Below are 18887 nucleotides of genomic sequence, written 5' to 3' on the forward strand. Positions count from 1 at the left end.
AGGCTGGAAGGCCTCACCAGTGTGTGCAGGAGGGAGGCAGTGTCTGGGTGGGTTAGGGTTGCCAGCCCTCCAAGATTGATTGCCTTGGAGTCTCCAAGAATTAGATATAAATCTCCAGGAGACTGCTGAGTCCCCTGGGAGATAAATGATAGGGAATTCATTAAAATAAATATTAACTGTTGAATCTGATTTATATAGTAGTCCAATGGGTTTTTAAAATGTAATAGTAATGTGCATTTGCCTTTCTGAAGTAATGACTCATTAATGTCATTGTCATAGATTCATAGATGTTAGGGTCAGAAGGGACCTCAATAGATCATCGAGTCTGACCCCCTGCATAAGCAGGAAAGAGTGCTGGGTCTAGATGACCCCAGCTAGATGCTCATCTAACCTCCTCTTGAAGACCCCCAGGGTAGGGGAAAGCACCACCTCCCTTGGGAGCCCGTTCCAGACCCTGGCCACTCGAACTGTGAAGAAGTTCTTCCTAATGTCCAATCTAAATCTGCTCTCTGCTAGCTTGTGGCCATTGTTTCTTGTAACCCCTGGGGGCGCCTTGGTGAATAAATACTCACCAATTCCCTTCTGTGCCCCCGTGATGAACTTATAGGCAGCCACAAGGTCGCCTCTCAACCTTCTCTTGCGGAGGCTGAAAAGGTCCAGTTTCTCTAGTCTCTCCTCGTAGGGCTTGGTCTGCAGGCCCTTAACCATACGAGTGGCCCTTCTCTGGACCCTCTCCAGGTTATCTGCATCCCTCTTGAATTGTGGCGCCCAGAATTGCATGCAGTACTCCAACTGCGGTCTGACCAGCGCCCGATAGAGGGGAAGTATCACCTCCTTGGACCTATTCATCATGCATCTGCTGATGCACGATAAAGTGCCATTGGCTTTTTTGATGGCTTCATCACACTGCCGACTCATGTTCATCTTGGAGTCCACTAGGACTCCAAGATCCCTTTCCACTTCTGTGCTACCCAGCAGGTCATTCCTTAGGCTGTAGGTGTGCTGGACATTCTTCCTCCCTAGGTGCAGCACTTTGCATTTCTCCTTGTTGAACTGCATCCTGTTGTTTTCTGCCCACTTGTCCAACCTGTCCAGATCTGCTTGCAGCTGTTCCCTGCCCTCTGGCGTGTCCACATCTCCCCATAGCTTTGTGTCATCTGCAAACTTGGACAGAGTACATTTCACTCCCTCGTCCAAGTCACTGATGAAGACATTAAAGAGTATCGGTCCAAGGACCGAGCCCTGCAGGACCCCACTGCCCGCACCCTTCCAGGTCGAAACCGACCCATCCACCACGACTCTCTGGGTGCGACCTTCCAGCCAATTCGCCACCATGTAATGTAATCTCTGGGAATAGAGTCAAACAGAGTTGGCAACCTTAGGGTGGGCACTGAATATAATTTCCTCTGTTTACACGTACATGCTAGTCCTAGGGTAGAGGTGGTCAAACAACATGTAGGGCAATCTCCTGCAGTGCTCAGACCAATATTCATGCCTGGGAGCAGCTCTGCTTCAAAACGTAATTCCAGTTGGAGCAGCCCATACTCTGCAGGGACTTCTGCCCAATAAGCCTTGCCCAGGTGGATATGAAGAGCTATGTTGCATGTCAGATAGGCATGAGCAGCCAGGCGCTCACATGCACAGATGTGGATGGTGCAGCAGTCCCTCTTGCTTCCCACTGTGCCACTGGACTGATCCGAGAGGCAAGTGGAGGTGAGTCAAGAGGGGGAGCACAGTGCCTGGGGCAGGGGAAGCAAGAGTAGCCAGGTGCTTTGGAGGGTGAAGGAACTTTGCTTTTCTGAATCCCAGTGCCTTGGAGCATGGTCCACAGGCATGCTCCCTTTCTTCCCTAGGCTGTGCTGCTCCTACATGCTGTGAGGGTCAGTACCAGCCCCTTGGCCTCCATGCTTGTTGCAGCAGGTAGGTCAGCACAGCAGTGCTAAAGCAGCCTGCTTTCAGGCTCACTGGAAGGAGCAGTGAAAAGCCTCTCTCTATGGAGACCACAGGTTCTGGGCCACTGTCATGCAATGAGATCCCAGGTACCCGCTGCATGGGGTTGGCTGGGGGGCAGACAGCCAGGAGCAGGGGAGAGCAGGGTGCTGAGGTGGGAGGCCCCAGGCTGAGCAAGGAATGTATGGTGAGGTGCCCAGGGAAGGCTGCACTCATGGCCCAGCTCCCCAGGCTGACCTGGTGCCCTCCAGCAAGGCTGGGGCCTAGGGCTGGGGAGCAGGCTGCTGCCCGCTGGGGGAGATGACTCAGTTGCAGGCTCAGTTCAGTTTCTGTTTCTGACAAGGCAACCCAGGGAAACCCCGTGGAGGGGCAGCAGGGCTGTTCCGACTAAGGCCGGCAGCCTGTAATTGCCCACCTCCCTGTTTCTTGTTGGAGAGGGTTTTTAAGGAAATTTTTTTGTGTTCCAAGTCAAATCAGCCAAATAAATTCCAAATCTGCAAGTCACTCAAGAATGGTGAGGCCCTGCTATCAGCAACCATCCTTCACCCCCGCCTGGGGCTTCAGTATGTGAGAGAGGTCACCCACACCTTGGACATATATGCCAAGGCAGGAGTTTGGGGAGTCGAGGCTGCCCAGACCTTCCATCCCCTGCTTTAGGTCACTGAGACAAAATCCAAAGGCCACATTGAGTCCAGACATTCAGTGCCTCTATGGCTGTAGCTGCACATTGAACGTGGGTCTCATGGGTGGCAGACAAAGAGTGTACCACTGAACCGCAGGGAGTCAGGAGTCTGTAGAGACTCCAGTGATCCCAGCTGGAGTGCAAGCAGTGTGGCCTGACCCTAAGAGAAGAGACTATGTGCCTAAAGGCTCAGTGCTCAGGCTCTGCAAAGTGCTGAATCTGCAGCCATCAAGAGCCTCCTTGATGGGGCTCCCAGAAAGGAAAGTTGCCGTTTTGAGTTTCGATTTCTGGATTGAAGTTTAAAAAGCAATAGTGTCTTGGTGCTGGAGACTTGTCTTGAACAACAGCAGAGGCAACTGTCTGAAGCCCTTGCAAAGGTAGGTGTGTGGGCTGCACTGGGATCTGGGCTCCCCCCTTGGGTGATTTCATGCAGAGAGGTGCCTTAGAGGAAGGGGAGAAGCACCAACCTCCTTTTGTCCCTGTCCTTCCCTACCCATTGCCTGGGTGACTGCCATCAGCTGAGTGCCCTCTGCAGACAAGGACCTCCCAGCTGACACCTGGGGGAGGCTTACAAGAAGCTCAGTGCTTGAAGATGTCGCTGTAGCATCAGTATTAGGGTGGGGCTGGAGGGACAGCATCTGCCTGCTCAGCTGCTTAGGAGACTACAAGGGCTGGGGGAGGCCAGAGGGTGGGGATGTGGGTGTACTGGAAGCTGTGAAGGGGGGGAAAGATGGGGAGCTGGGGTCAGGGTCCTAGATCAGTGCTGATCCCAGCTGTGCCCCCTCCCCAGGCTCATCCCCCACAGATCACCAGTGTCTGCTCACATGGACCTGTACGACTATCAGTGGGAGGTGATCATGCCTGCCCTGGAGGGCCAGAACATCATCATCTGGCTGCCCACAGGTGCGGGGAAAACCCGAGCAGCTGTATACGTCTGCAAGAGGCACCTGGAGACCAGGGCTCGGGCCAAGGTGGCCGTGCTTGTGAACAAGGTATGGCTGGAATTGGGGTAGGGCTAGTTCACACCAGGGGTGAGACGGGGTGAGGGGATTCGACCAATACAGCTAGGAGGTGAGCTCCCATCACCAGCTCCCTGTGCAGGAAGGCAGGAGCGAGTGCAGGGTGCAAGAGAGACACACGATGGAGCTGGTGTCCTGCTGTATGAGCCAGGCCTGACTAGCTACCAGGTCTGCTCTTTGTATTGGGGACCCCCATGGGCCTGGAGCCCTCTCACTCTCAGCTTTGTGAGCTGTGCACAGCATGCCAGGCACCCCCACTGAAGTGGGTGACAGTGTCTTGGATCCATTGGGTCCAGCCTTGGAGGGGAGATCTGTTCGCACAGGGGCTGCAGGAGCGCCCAGAGCCTTTAGCTGCGTACACCACATGCCTCGTGCCTCATTCCAGATGTCTCTGGAAGCTGCAGCCGGGGGAAGATGCAGAGGGGTGCACTCCCTTTCAGTCAGTGCCACGGGAACAGGAGTCAGGGACTTTATTTAAGTCCCTGAAGGAAGTAATAATTCCCTCATCCTTTTCCCTCTCATTCCCCCCTGCCTGCCACCACTGCTATCCCCATGGGGTTACTCTTGTTAACTCGACTGCCAGCAAAGGCAGAGGTTTGGGTTCAAACCTTGCTGGGTTTGGTTCTTTGTGTGGAGACACTAGGAGTATTTCCCATTCAGTTCTGAGAGGACTTGTCTGCCCTGTTGGAAGGCACTGGAGGACTCGGAGGATTTAAGCAATATAGGCAAGTTCCAGCCACAGTTAAAAGTAGAGACTGGGTTTTACACGCTCCCGACCCACCGCCCCTGCCTGGGTCTGCAAGCTTGGACTCACAGAACCGCTGAGCCAGCACCAGAGATGTTTCCATGTGACTGGAGGGCAGAGTTTTAAGGCTAACCCTTGGGTTGGATGCTGAATGTACAAGTATCCTCTGTCTCAGCATGGGAATGGCTTGTCTGTCTGTGTCTGTGGAGCAAAAGGGGCTGTTGACCTGCAGGGTAACTCAGGTCGGGGCTGGCTCCCCGGGCTCTACTCTGGCCCACGGGCTATTGCTTATAAGTCTGTGGGATTTGGCTGGCAGGTGCATCTGGTGGATCAGCACTTCAGCAAGGAATTTGGGGTGCTCAGGAGCTCCTTCCAGGTCACCCCCATCAGTGGCGACAGTGACCAGAAATTTATCTTCTCCCACGTGGTGAAGAACAACCACGTTGTGATCTGCACGGCACAGATCCTGCACAACGCCCTGTCCAGCTCGGAGGAGGAGATGCATGTGGAGCTGACAGGTGGGTGCCTGGCACATGGGGCTGCAGCAAAGATGGGTCCCACCAGCTCTGTCAAATCAAAGCTGACTGATGCCAGATGAGGACCTGAGTACTGGGGAAACTTAGCCAGATCCTGGGTGGTGAGGGAGGGGTTTGGGAGGGTGGGAGTATCCCACTATTGTCACCACCTGTCACGGAATCAAGCCATCTTTGAGAGGAAGCTCTGCCCAAGGACTCCCCAAGGAATTGCCTTATCTAGTCTCCCTTTTCTGAGAGGACTGACTCCCTGAAGCTTGTCCTGGCATAGCTTCTTGAGGGGCAAGCCTCTGGCTCAGGACCATGGCTCCTCTCTGTCCCTGGCTTCCCTGGTGATCCATAGCTCCCCCACCTCCCAGAGCTCCTTTCTGGTCAGCTCCCAGGAAGGGGGTGTTTTCTTCTTCAAAATGCAATGGGGTCAGAGTGCCAATGTCCCAGACCGCACAGCAGACTGCTCAGCTCCAACTAAAGAGTCTGCATGGTGCCACTGAAGCTGCCTCTGTCCCACCTCAAACTCTGTTCTGTCCTCTCTGAGACTAGTCCTTTCTCTCCTCCTTTCTGTGTTGCCCTGAGACCTCCCTTACTCTCTACTCTGTCCTCCTTGGGACTAGCCTATTTTCTCCTCCTGCTCTCACAGGACCTCATTCTTTTTCCTCAGGCCCAGACAGCCACATGCACAAAAACCTGGGGACAACACACACTCAATTAACTTAAACATAATGTAATATTAACCTGGGGACAGCACACTCAATTAAAATAGACATAATGCAGTGGGGAGCCAAACAGAGTGGTCTCTGTGGCAAGCTGTCAGGCCTAGACTGCCATCTGCACCGAGGGTGGAAAGGGCATAAGGGCGTTCCACTTATGAAACTATTTACAGGAGCTGTTTACAGTGGAGTATGCTTATGTGGAGCCCTCCAAAGTGTTGAGGGGGCTTAGTTGCAGGTTTCCATGTATCCCCCTGTACCCCACTATCTTTCTCACCCCCTGGCTGCTGCTGCTTATTTCTCAGAGCAGCACCAGTCCCTGGCAGAACCAGCCCTCTGAAACAGCTCTTGACACATCTCCCATATTCATGGTCTCTGAGCTTCAGAATCACAGGTGAATTGCTCTTCCCCAGAGCTGTTACCCCCATGATACAGTTGGGGAACAGAGGCTCTGAATAGTTAAGTGATTCACCCAAGGTCACATGGGGAGTCTGTGGCAGAGCTGGGGATTGAACCCATGCCTCTGGCTAGCACCACTCTTCAGCCTGGCTCATCCCCATGCAGACTTCTCCCTGCTGGTGATTGACGAGTGCCACCATACCCACAAAGAGTCTGTCTACAACAAGATCATGCAGGATTACCTCCAGCGCAAGCTCAGTGGGCAGCAGAACCTGCCGCAGATCCTGGGCCTCACTGCCTCACCCGGCACAGGAGGGGCCTTATCCTTCAAGGGAGCCAAAGACCACATTTTGCAGGTGAGTAGAGCAGGCCCCATGCTTTCCCACCCCCACTGTGGGAGGGCTATAGTGAGAGGGCCGTGGGTGCCCCTGGCACCTCCTTGCATTGCGTGTGGAGTTTGTACTGCCTGGTCTCTTGGCTATTGAGGGAAGTCTCAGAGGAAGATGCAGGGCCATGCCCAGCATGTGCTAGCCTCCCAGTCATCTTACACACTTGAGACTTCAGTCGTGGGAGGTGAAGGTGTCACTGAGCTGCTGTGTTGCTCCATCTGGCAGGAGGGGGTGAAAACCTGCAGGTGCCTGGCTGGGATCCCCCCATTCCCCCAGGAGCAGTAAGGCTTTCTTGGGGGTAGTTTGCTGCACTTATGGGGCTTGGCCTTCTGCCCCTGGACTGCTTTGGTGCCCTGGGGTCTTGTGGCAGGGAGCAAGCTGCCAAAGGAGCTGACGCGGCATATGGTTTACCCATCTCTGTGCGGTTGGGGGGCATTTAACTTTTTCAGATCTGTGCCAACCTGGACACTGCTAAGATTATGTCATCCCAGAAACACCACTCACATCTGGAGGCTTGCGTCCCACAGCCCAAGAAGCAGTATGACATACCCCATGAGAGAACCCAGGTAAGCGCCTGCTGACTAGGAGTGGGGGCTGCCCGCCTCCGAAGGGGAGGGGGCTCCACAGGCAGAAGGGAGAGAGACCTCTTCTGAGTAAACCGCTTGGGCTCTGTTCCTGAGGAAGGCAAAGTCCAGGCCTTCATCTCTTCTCACCTCTGTCCAGTGTCTTGGGGTGCTGACAGAGCCAGGATGGAGCCATCCTACTCTCAGCCTGCAGCTCGGCATCAAGCAGCTGGGGGAACCCAGGGCAGAAGCCCCCTGCTCCACTGGAAGCTGTGCTCTTCATTCTCCCCCGCCACTGCTTACTTTCCTAGGACCCCTTTGGCAGGAAGCTGAAGGAGCTGATGGCCCAGATCCACCAGAAGCTGAATGTTCCCAGTGTGTCTCAGGACTTTGGCACCCAGACCTATGAGCAGCAAGTTGTCCTGCTGGAGAAGACAGGTGAGGAGATAGTGCCAGTGCAGGGGGTGCTCCCCTTGCCTGGAGAGGAGGAACTCACAGAGGGCATAACACATTGGTGGGGCATGGGGGGATACATGGAAACCTGGAACTAAGAGCCCCGAGGAAGGTGAGGTTTGTGGCTAAGACACTGGGCTGGGATTCAGGAGATAGGGGTTCAGTTCCCAGCCCTGCCACTGACTCTGGGTAAGTCCTGTCATTGCCTGGTGCCTCAGTTTCCTCATCTATCAAATGGGGCCATGACCCTCACTTTGCCTTGCTTTCTTACAATGAGCGATCTTGTGGTCGAAAGCTGTCCCTTGTTATGTGTCCATGCAACACCACACAGAATGGGGCCCCAATTCCAGGTGGTGCCCCCAGACCCTACTGTAATAATAACAATAGCTGATATAAAAGCAGCTGGGCTCCATGAAATGAGGTCAAGGGGGTGCCAAAACCACTGGATATAAGAGACTGGAATCCTACATTCAGCCTACTCGCTCAGCTATGGGTCCCTGCTGGAGGCAGGGTAGAGGCACAGAGCAATTTTCTAGAGCTGGGGTAGACAAGCTGCAGCACACATGTACCACTAGTGACACGGGCAGCCTCTGTATGTGGCACCTGGCAGCTCAGGGAAGGGATAGGCAGCACATCAGCAGATAGGGCAGAAAGCAAATCAGCAGATCATGCAGGGAAAGGGGATCAGAGTGGCACTTGGGGAAGGTGCAGGCCTAATTTGTGACATGTTTGCCAAAAAAGATTGGCTCCCACTCCTCTGGAGGGTCAGACACTTGACGGGGAGTAGTGTTGTGCTAAAATCAGAAGCTAAAGAAACCTTTTTGGATCAAACAAACAATTCATTTGTGAACATTTTTAACCTTTTGGGTTTTTTCAATAGTTCCAGCTCAATTTCTAAATGAAGGAAACAAAATATTTTGACTTTTCCCATTTTTCCCTCCTTTTATTTATTTATTTATTTACTTTTTATACTTTTGGATCAGTCCCAAATTTGTGAATAGATTCAGTCAATTACAAACTGCACTTTTCTGCAAAGAAACTATTGGCAAAATAATAATTTCTCAGCAGAGCCTGACTCCTGGCTGCCTGATGCCTGGGGAAAGTGGATGTGAAATCCCACTATTCTGACCGGGTCTTGACGCTCATTTTCCTCCCCTGAATAGAACCCAGGAGTCCTTCCTTCCAGCTCCGAGCTCCACCTGCTAGGTGTCTACTAGATTCTACTTTCCTCCCAGATAGAAACTCAGAGTCCTGACTTCCAGCCCCCCTTTCTGTAACCTACTAGATCTCACCCTCCTCCTCACGGCCGGAATAAAACGCAGGAGTCCTGACTCCCCACTAGGCCCAGTTTACTTGGGGTATCAGTGATGCTGTCAGGTGCCAGCAGCCCTAGGCATTTGTTTCAATGGTTCTGTTCCCCGTGTCCCCAGGGGCTGAGTCATTTTGTCGTAAGACAAGACTGTGTGCCATGCACCTGCGGAAGTACAATGATGCCCTGCTGATCAATGACACCGTGCGCATGGTCGACGCTGTCAACTACCTGGATGAATTCTACCAACAGGAAAAGGCGATGAAGTTTCTGCCAGATGTAATTTGGCACTTCCTCATGACCTTGTTTGATGGTAAGGGATGGGCCTGCCTCTGAACAGTCCACAACAGGGGTCTGACCTTCTGCATAGCCCAGGCCAGAGAACTTCCTTGCAAACAGAGAGACAGAGAGGTTATGTGACATAGCAAAGTCACCCAGTGGCTGGGTGGAAGAGTCAGAAATAGACCCTGTCACATCTCTTGCATCCCAGTCCAGTAGTCTTACCTGCTGGGCCATGCTGCCCCTCATGGCATGTCTCAAGAGAGCATGCTGGTGCCTAGGCTGTCCTGGGAGACAGCTATATATTACTTGAAAGAGCACACTGAAAAGCATTTGTGCTAGTCTAGCATGTGGGCATGGGGGAAGGGAGCATACATGAGAGGGTAAGAACTTATACCTGCCATCAACAAAGTGGCTCTTCTACCAGGCAGCAGATCTGAATGCTGAACATCCAGGGGTTCAAACCCCATTATCAACTGGGGGTAGTGGGATGTTGTAAATGGGCACCAGGCTCTTTGGTCCAGAGTTCAGGGGCTCATATGCCAGTGTGCTGTGTCACAGAGAACAAGAGCACCCTCTTGGCATTGGCCAGAAACCTGGAGTATGAGAACCCCAAGCTAAGCAAGCTGGAGAAGATCCTGCAGGACCAGTTCCAGGCCTTGGACAGCTCCCGTGGCATCATCTTCACCAAGACCCGCCAGAGTGCCCATGCCCTGCACAAGTGGATCCAGGGAATGCCGTCGCTCACACAGCTGGGGATTAAGGCTGCTGTCCTGACTGGGGCTGGTTACAGCAATCAAACCAAGCACATGACACAGGTAAGGGGCTGATGGGGCCAGTACAGGAGGCAAGGTCATCTGTGTCCTTTGCTGGGAGCTTCCCTGTCCCTTCTTAGCCATGGCTCTGGAGGCTGTGTTCAGACAGGCTTCCCCAGGGAGAGTCAGGGTTAGTGTCACTTTAGAGGGAGAAACTGAGGCACAGAGAAGGAAGTGGCTTGCTCCTGGACAGCAGGGCACTGATGGAGCTAGGAAGAGAGCCCATGAGTCCACTTCCCATGCTGTAACCTACTAGATGCCGATTGCTGCTTGCGTCTAGAACAGAACCCAGGACTCTTAATTCCTATGCCCCCCACCTCCTGTCCAGTTCAGCAGCCCTGAGTCCCAACACTGCTCTAACCATACCTTCATAAGCCTGGGATCAGAGATGACCCAAGCAGGGTGTGGGGCCTGGGGCAAATCAGCCTGTGCAGGGCCCTACCCCCAGACGTGAGGAAGCTGGCCACAGATTCAGTGGTGGGGTGGGGTAGGGTGGTGAGCGGTCAGATGTGCCGGATTCAGTGATGGATTCAGGGGGTGGGGTACAGAGTGGTCAGATGTGCCAGCAGTAGCACAGAGTTGCTGCACTGCTTTGTGAGGCACCCCAAAGTGCGGGGCCTGGAGCGGTCACCCCAATTCCACCCCCCCCCCCCGGATGGCCCTGCCTGGGGTCTTACTTGGTGAGCAAGAAGAAGCAGGGAGAACTGTGCGGCAGAGGGAATAGTCAGCAGTTTTCATCCAGTAGTGACAGATGACCCTGCAGAGCCACAGCTTCAATCCATCCCTATCCTAGGCCATGTCTTTCCCAGGTGCCATGCTGTGCTTTCACCTATCTGCCAGGCAGGAGGGGGAAAGAGTGATGGAGCTGCAGAGCCCTGTGGTACCAGAGCTGGTCCCCACAGTGGGGGCATGATGGAGGAACTGCCTAAGGCTTTGCCCCTCTCACTTTGCAGAATGAGCAGATGGATGTGATCAAGAATTTCCGCAAGGGAGACATCAACCTTCTCTTCTCAACCAGCGTGGCTGAGGAGGGCCTGGATATCCCCGAATGCAACGTTGTGGTTCGCTACGGGCTGATGACCAATGAGATCGCCATGATGCAGGTAGCCAGGCTCTCTGCCCAGCCTGGGCCTGGGACTGGGTGGACTCTGCCCTCTGGGCTCTCCCCTAATTGTGCGTAAGCAGTCCCACCAAGCACCATGGTGTTGCATCTGTATCAGCTCCCTGGGCTGGTGGGGGCTTTTCCCTTGCCTCAGTGCTGGAGGGAAGGCTGTCCACTCCCCAGGTCCCATCCCAGTAGTCTCTTAGTGAGGGACATGCAGGTCCTGATGCCTCACGCATCCACACCTGACCTTGGCCACGCTGCTCTGAGCCAACCCTTCTCTAAAAGATGCTCTGGTATATTGGAGAGGGGTGCTGTTCCTGTGACTGGGGAGCACAGAGAAGCTGAGGAGCCTGGACCCCTTGCTCTGCTCTGTGAGCAGGTTAGGGTTCAGAGATGCTGTGGGTGAGCATATGTGCAGCATGTGTGTCCCCAACATGGACAACCAGGCAGTATCCCCCAGCCCTCAAGGGAGCGGTTCAGCAAGATGAGTCGCACACACCAAGTGGCATCACTCATCACTTGCCAGGGGGTATCAGAAATCTCTCCCAGGACCTGCTTCTCAGCATGGGTGAGAGGGAGCACCTTCACCACAGGCTCCTTTGTTGGTAGCCCCTGGACAGAGATGTTAGATGTGAACTGGCTAAGTTTGTTCCTGTTTGTACAGGCCAGGGGTCGTGCCCGAGCTGAGAACAGCACTTACTCTGTCTTGGCTAAAGCCAACAGTAAAGAGGTCTCCCGAGAGCAGCTCAATGAGACACTAGAAATGCTCATGACCCGAGCCATCAAGGACGTGCAGGCCATGCCTGAGCAGGAGTACCAGCACCAGGTGAGTAGAGGCTAGGTGTACTGCCAGGACCACAGGGGCCCAGCAGCTTCTGGTAGAGATGGAGTGAAACAGGGCTACAAGGGGCATGTATATGTAGTCCATCTCCTGCTCAAGGCAGGCTCATCCCTGTCTAAACCAGCTCAGCAAAGTTTTTGTCTAGTCTGCTCTTCCACATTCCTTCTAAGCAGTTTTTTCCAGTGCAAAACCACCCTCCTGGCTAGACGGTTCTTTCTCAGATCCAACCTACATGTGCCTTACTGCCATTTCAGCCCACTATTTCCTGTCCTGTCTCACTGGTATTTGTACCTTTTGGGGCAGAAGGGCAGCCCCTAGGTGCTAGCTTGTTTCTTTGGGGCTCCTAGACCTCAGTGCTGCATTATCCTCAGTCTCTAGCAATACTGCTTGGATTCTCCATGGTTTATGTTAACAAGGGATGAAGCATCCCTGCCCCAGCCTTTGGGAATAGCAGCAGCAGTTCCCAGGTGGGAGGGTTAGACCTGTGATTCCCAACCAGGGTGGCATGAGATCTGTTTAAGGGTGCCATGGGATGCCACACAATATTATCACTGACGTGTTCAACCTACATATGATTCTAAAGATAAACCTAGAGATTTCAAATAGGAATCCACAATGTATCAAACATTCTGCTTTGTTGTCATCTCTCTGTGTTTTTAGCAGCAGAAGAATTGCTCTGTTATTTTTCAGTAGTCAAAAATATAGTGAAAGCTGACATTTTCCTGGGGGTGCCTTGATGCTAAAAAAGGTTGAGAACCTCTGGTTTAGACAGTGCTGGGGAGGGAAAGAGGAACTTGGGAGCTGTACCTGTGGCTTTGTCTCTTGCCACAAGGCTGCATGTGTGTGGCTGTCTCTCTAAGTCTCTTATGGTGCATGTGTCTCTCACTGGGGCTGTGTAGCTCTCTGTGACTGTCTCTTGTTGTCTGCTTGTGGCTAGGTGAGCCTCAAATCCCTCACTGTCAGCCATGTCTCTACAATTTGGTGTCTGTTGCATCCCAGCTTAACTGCCCTTCCTCCTTCTCCTGCCCTTCCTCCTTCTCCAGATCGGGGAGCTGCAGAAAGCAGCCATCATTAGCCAGATCATGAAGGTGGACCGTGTTCAGAAGCAGCAGCTGCATGACCCAGACACTGTCTGCTTCTACTGCCTCCATTGCAACGAAGCCGTGTGCCATGGCAGTGACTTGCGCATCGTGGAGAAGATGCACCGTGTCAACATCAACCCATACTTCAAGTGAGGGCCTGGCATGGGAATTGGAGGGAACCAGCGAGCAGAGGCTTCCCTTCAGTCAGAGCTGCAGGCAGTAGCTCCCGTGTTCCCAGGGGGTACCACACATTTCATCCTATGTCACACTGCCCCTGGGCTCCCAGCTCAAGCTGGAAGGGAGGGTGAGTCAGTTCACCAGCCAGTGCTCACCAGGCTGAGAGAGGGCATCTGAGGAAACTTGCCAGTATTGACATGTTACATGCCCTCTTGCCCTTGGCATCCAGCAAACAGCTGCTTCCCTTTCCCTTCCCTGCTCTCTCTCCACTGGGTACCACACGTTTTCAGCTGAGGCTTCAGGTCCTCTCCACCTTGCTAAGCACCAGGAGTTCACTGTTGACCCCATTAGGCTCGATTTTATGTCTGGCTGCTCTGGGGATAGAATTAGGGTGCTGCTTGGAGGTACACGTGCCTTGAATTGTCCCCTACACTGGCAGGGGCAGTGAGAGGGGGGCTCCTCTTTCTAGGTGACAGCTCCCCTGTGAATCCCATGTGATCACAGCACCCCCACACCCTCATGCCAGCTCCTCACTGCAGCAGCTCTTTGTGCCTTTCCCGCAGGCATTACTACAGGGCATCAAACAACCCAGTGGAGATTCCCCGGACCTTCAAGGACTGGAAGCCAGGGAGCATCATCAGCTGTAGGAAATGTGGCCAGGTGGGTGACCATTTAGAAACCCCAGCGGGTCTGGGCAAGGTGGTTCATGGGTTGGTCAGGTTCTTGTCTATAATTAAAGCTAAGGAAGCAATGGGATCCCCTTGTCTGCATAAGACAGGACAGAAGGTCATACCCAGAGGCTTCTGCATTGTGAGCGATTACTCTCCTTTCCTGTGAACGTCAGTGACCCCAGAAAAATGGGCTGTTCTAGAAAGACAAGTAGATTTAAGGACCCCAAGCCCTCTGATCCATAAGGGATGGGATGGATTCACAAGTGCTGCCAGCTCCCAAAATTCAGATATCGTGGTTCTCTGTGCCATTAGGGGGTTGCATCATGTCCCAGCTTTCTCTACACATGATAGAAACAGAATTACTTTTAAGTGATAGGTGGGGTCTTCAATAGTGTATAAGATATGAAATCCCAAGAACTGGAAATGTTAGCAACTGCTCCAGTCATGAATTAGCCTTGCTTAAAGTGGGCAACTCATTTTTCATTTGAATTTGTCTGACTTCAGCTTCTACCAATTGGATCTGAGGGGTGTGTGTGTACAGGCTTGCAAAATATACATGCTCGCCTCCCTTGAAATAAAAATGCCCACAAATTATGAACTAGGAATCAAACCTAAGGTTTGGAACTTGGATCAGATTCTTCACCCTTGCCTTGCTGAGGTGGGGCAGGGGGGAGTGACTCTTTGCTGTCAGCAATAAACTCTGTCTGTGGCATATGACATAACCCTCATTGTTTCTGCAGGCGTGGGGCATGGAGATGATTTTCCGGAGCGTAAAGCTGCCTAACCTCTCCATCGAAAACTTTGTGGTGGAGACGCCAGACATGAGGAAAAAATACAAGAAATGGAGCAAGGTCACTTTTGTTATCAAGGACTTTGACTATGTGGAATATTGCCAAAGCCTGAATGACTAATTTCCAAGGGGCTCAGGGGACTGACTGTTCCAGCCTCCACCACCCTCCAGTGGTGATAAGGCAGCCTAGACCAGCCCTTGGGATGGCAGTGGGGAGCATGTCTTCTGGCCTTGGACTGCAGAAACCAGCATTTTGTACCACTGAAGTACCTTAATCCTCCCCTTTCCATCTCTGGCCTACTCTGTCCTCTACAGGCTGAGCATTACCCAGGCAGCTGCCAGAGACAGACTGCTGGAAGGGTAGGGGCTCCTTAAATGTGAGCACTCATGTGCTCTCACCCTCTCTGAGGCTCCAGTCCTGCAGATGACTTTGCGCTGTTGGGCTTCCCTAGCACCCACACAGATATTGCCTCCATTGAAGACCAGGCTTAGCGTAAGACAGTGACATTCCAACATCTGTCACTATCTCCTAGTGAAGATAGCTTTGTGGGAAGAGATTTGTGCTGGCCAACCAGCAACTCACTGTAAAATGTCACCTACCTTCCACAAGATCTTATCATCCTCAGCTTCCCCACCATACTCATTGCTGAGGAGGGACCCAGTCTTGTGGCCAGAGCACAGCACAGGTACTCAGGACTGCTGGGACCTATGCCCAGTTCACCCACTGGGTCACTGTGACCTCACAGCACTCATTCCCTCTTTGCCTTGGTTTCCCCCCACATCAAATGAGGAGAACTACCCACTGTGGGTCAAGTAGGAGGTTAAATTTGCTTGCAGAAAGGCTTTCTATCTCCCTCCCACCATAACCCTCCCCTGGATCTCCCCACACATGGTCCCTGCTCACAGTGACTCTGTGCCATGCACACAAGCAACTTTTTTCTTCTATTCAGCCAGTGACAGTTGCAGCAGCATGGAACCAGCTCACAAAACCGTCATCCCCTCTGCTCTCCACAGCACCAGCCAGCATGGCAGCCTATGCCAAGCCATGGGAGAGAAGCCAAGGTTTGCATAATTTCATATGAATTGTGTTTCCCTTCTGCCTGGGACTTCTTCTCTAGCATCAGCTTCACTGCTGTTAATTGAGAAACAATAAAAATTCTGCTTGAGCTTGGCACAAATGAATGCTGTCAGCTTCATTCATTTCACAAGTGTGATTTATTCTCTCACAGATTTTGACACAGGGTGGTCCTTCCCACTAGCACACACCTTTCAAGTTTCCTATGCTAAATCTTTGTTGTTTAAGATGCATAAATCTAGCATTGGGTGAGACTTCCTAGTTCCCATAAAATGCTATTTGGATTGGCCAGCAAGTTTTTGAGGCTGGTTTCTTAGCAGCTCATGAGCACTCCGGGTCTTTTAGGTGCGTGGCCTTAGACTTCATATTTGCAGAGTTTCTCTGAGATCAAAGGGTGTATGCTGTGACTGTCTCACTATAGCCCTAGTAAAAAGAGAGACTCCGAGAGATCCCAGATATCCACCCCACCAGCCTACAATGTGCAGTCATGTCCAGCCACATTATAGCACCTGAGAACAGCTGACATAGAAGCCATACAAATGGGTGACATGACCCATCAACAAACTATGGCCATGGAGCGGCCATGGCTTAGACTCTGAGCAGAGCAACCAACCTGACTTACAGCATTGTTTGGAAAACACACATTATAGAGTTCACTTCATCCACTTCAAAGTTGCAAAGCTGGTGCTCTGCCCTTCTGGCAGGAGATTAAAGAGCCAGCATGGTCAAGGTTGGAGATGCAGAAAAGCTGGCTTGAAACCCAGTCACAGTGGTAGCCTGTACACATTCAGCAAGCTTCATCAGTGTCATTAGGGCAAAAGAAGACTGCACTCATGGCAGCTTGGAGAGGCCTACAGCAAATTTACAAAGATTTTTATGCACTGAACTTCTTTTTTATTTCACAGGTCAGAAGCCAATGAATTCGGTCTAGACCAGTGATTCTCATTCTTTTTAGATTCAAGGCACTCCATAGAAAATGTCAGCTCTTAGTTTTCACTTGATTCTTAACTACAGCAAAATAATGGAGTGAATCTTCTCTTGCAAAAAAACTAAGAAAGGCCAGAACAGGTTAGAATGATTTTTAACACCATGGATTTCTCTTTGAAATCATTGTGTTTATCTTATGAGTTACGTTTGCACACCTAACAGTGCTAATATTGAGTAACACCCCTGAGAGACTCTCAAGGCATCACCCTGGCTGAGAATCACTGGTCCAGACACAATAGACACTGGTCTAGGCAGCCTCAAGTGCTCTGGCAATAGCTAAGGACTAAGGCAAAGCTCTTGAGACTTAATGAGCATCAGCTTGTGGTTGGTGGCATAGTGCTTCAAAGAAACCTTCTAAACCCATACCATATGCCAGCTATTTATTTTAAGCATCATCGGACAACAAACTGCTGTAAAGAAACCTCCACCCCATTGCAGCCCAGTCTCTCCCGCCTTAAACGGTCCCAAATGGCCATCACCCTGACTATTCCCTCTGTGGTAGAGCCACCATTAATTGCAGCTGTGTGATCAAATAATGCTGGCCCTTTAACTTACCTCCCGGGAATGGCAGCCACAGGTGTGCCTTGGATGCGATGATTCCTCCATCTCTGCCCATGGTGCCTCCCATGTATGCCATGCTCCAAACAAGCCTATAGCAGTAGCTTGCTTGTGCCTTAGTGAGGTGGGTTGATTTGCAGCAAAGTTAGGATTTGTGGTAGTGTCTCTGGTTAGCAAGATTTTGTCTTGTTACAATGGGCACAGCAACAAAGTAAGGGTTTGAGGCTACCATGTCTGCAGAACCAGTGGCTTTAGCAGGAGCACCTGTGCCTTTTGTGGGACTCACTGGAACTGAAATGGGTGCAGACCTTGCTTAGCCCAGTGCTTCTGTGTACCTTGCTGCCCCTGAGTGTCTGAGCTGGATCTGCATTTCCCTTCAGGTCTGTAATGTGCTAAGGGGGGATGCAAAACTCTGTATTGATGCAGCGATCTTTAGGGGAAGGTAGTGTGCTGAGTCTGCCTGTGGGAGGGAATCTTTGTAACCCTGTAGACAGTGTTACAAACCTCTGCTGTGGATTCATTTTAATGGCCTACAGCAGGGCTTGTATGGGCAGCAACACCAGGGAAAGTGGCACCAGCTTGGCCTCTCTATGGGGGGACTATATACTGATGCAAATGTCCCCTCTGTGTCTGATTTTTTTTTTTTTTTTTTTTTTTTTTTTTGGCAGTCTGGCTCTGCAGTTCTGTGCTGTATCACTAGAGGGAGGTCCCTGCCAGCAGTCAGCTCCTCTACCCAGTTTGTTAACCTATGTGTTGGCTCCCTCCCAGAGGCTGTGGCTGGGGAGCAGTGCTGGGCTTGCTTTGTAAAACATGGTACTCCTGTCCGGTTAGAAAAGGATGGGGACGTCTAACCTGATCCTGTTACAGCCTAAAACCTGCCCCAAGTCTGGGACCTGCTTTCAGATGAAAACAGCAAACTCTGAATGAACAGAGGCCTCCTTGTGACACCTAGTGTGCTCCCTCCCTGTCTCAGAGCTGCCTTCGGTCCAGCCTGCTCCTCATGGAGAAGACTGGCTCCAGTTAAATGAATGTCTACTGTGTAAATGTCCTCTTGGGACTGCTCCACCCTCCCTCAGGCTCTGGGCCATGCAGCCCTGCCTTGTTCCACCTGTACTGTGGTCAGACTTGAGCCAAGGCCCTTGGCTCTTGGCAACAGAAGACAGCCCTGCCTGGCTTTCCAGGATGTGGCAGCTCTTACAAGACCGCCCTGTGGCTTGCAGCTGGCATTGGCTGATGAAAAGGTCTTGACTTCAGCTGTAGTCTTTCTCCAAGTCAGCTGAGATGGCTATGGGGTACCACAGCATCAGAGCCAGTGCAGCAGGGATCAAACCACAGCCCTCTGTTGTTAAAAGCTCCAGTCTCTGCACAAAGCCAAGTCTGGGCTTGTCACAGGTGCCTGTGTGACTTGGGGGAAGGGGGCGTTAAAAGCCCCAGTCTGCACAGTGAGCTGAGTCTTGGCCTGTCACAGAACCGTCACCAGTGTAGATGCGCCCTCTGAGAGTTGTGTTTAGCAGGTAGACCTTGGGGGGGGGGGGGGTTAGGGGATGTAACCCCTGTCCTGGTCCGGGAGCTTATTTTACACATGCATTCTGAGGTGAGGGGCTTTTGCTATCCTTCTGTTTGCTCCAATTGGTGGAAAACAGCATGAAAAGTTTCCCAGCACTGGGAACCCAGGCTGAGGCATTGCCAGGGGAGGAGGAAGCATTGCAGTGGGAGGCAAGAATTAGAAGCCTCTTCCAGTTGACACCTGGCTTCTTC

General features: G+C 52.1%; 1 protein-coding gene across 1 annotated transcript; it reads left to right on the forward strand.

Moving 5' to 3' along the window:
• The first annotated feature begins 2870 nt into the window (after nt 1-2870).
• On the forward strand, nt 2871-15691 carry DHX58 (DExH-box helicase 58). Its single transcript, XM_006264554.4, has 13 exons — nt 2871-3009; nt 3423-3624; nt 4713-4914; nt 6201-6391; nt 6874-6990; nt 7299-7425; nt 8871-9062; nt 9590-9846; nt 10797-10946; nt 11613-11774; nt 12833-13020; nt 13612-13708; nt 14460-15691. Exons 2-13 carry the CDS (start codon nt 3457-3459, stop codon nt 14628-14630), a joined length of 2022 nt encoding a protein of 673 aa, XP_006264616.1. The 5' UTR covers nt 2871-3009; nt 3423-3456; the 3' UTR covers nt 14631-15691.
• The last annotated feature ends 3196 nt before the right edge of the window (nt 15692-18887 follow it).

This window comes from Alligator mississippiensis, chromosome 4 (assembly GCF_030867095.1).
Source record: "Alligator mississippiensis isolate rAllMis1 chromosome 4, rAllMis1, whole genome shotgun sequence".
Classification (NCBI taxonomy): Eukaryota; Metazoa; Chordata; order Crocodylia; family Alligatoridae; genus Alligator; species Alligator mississippiensis.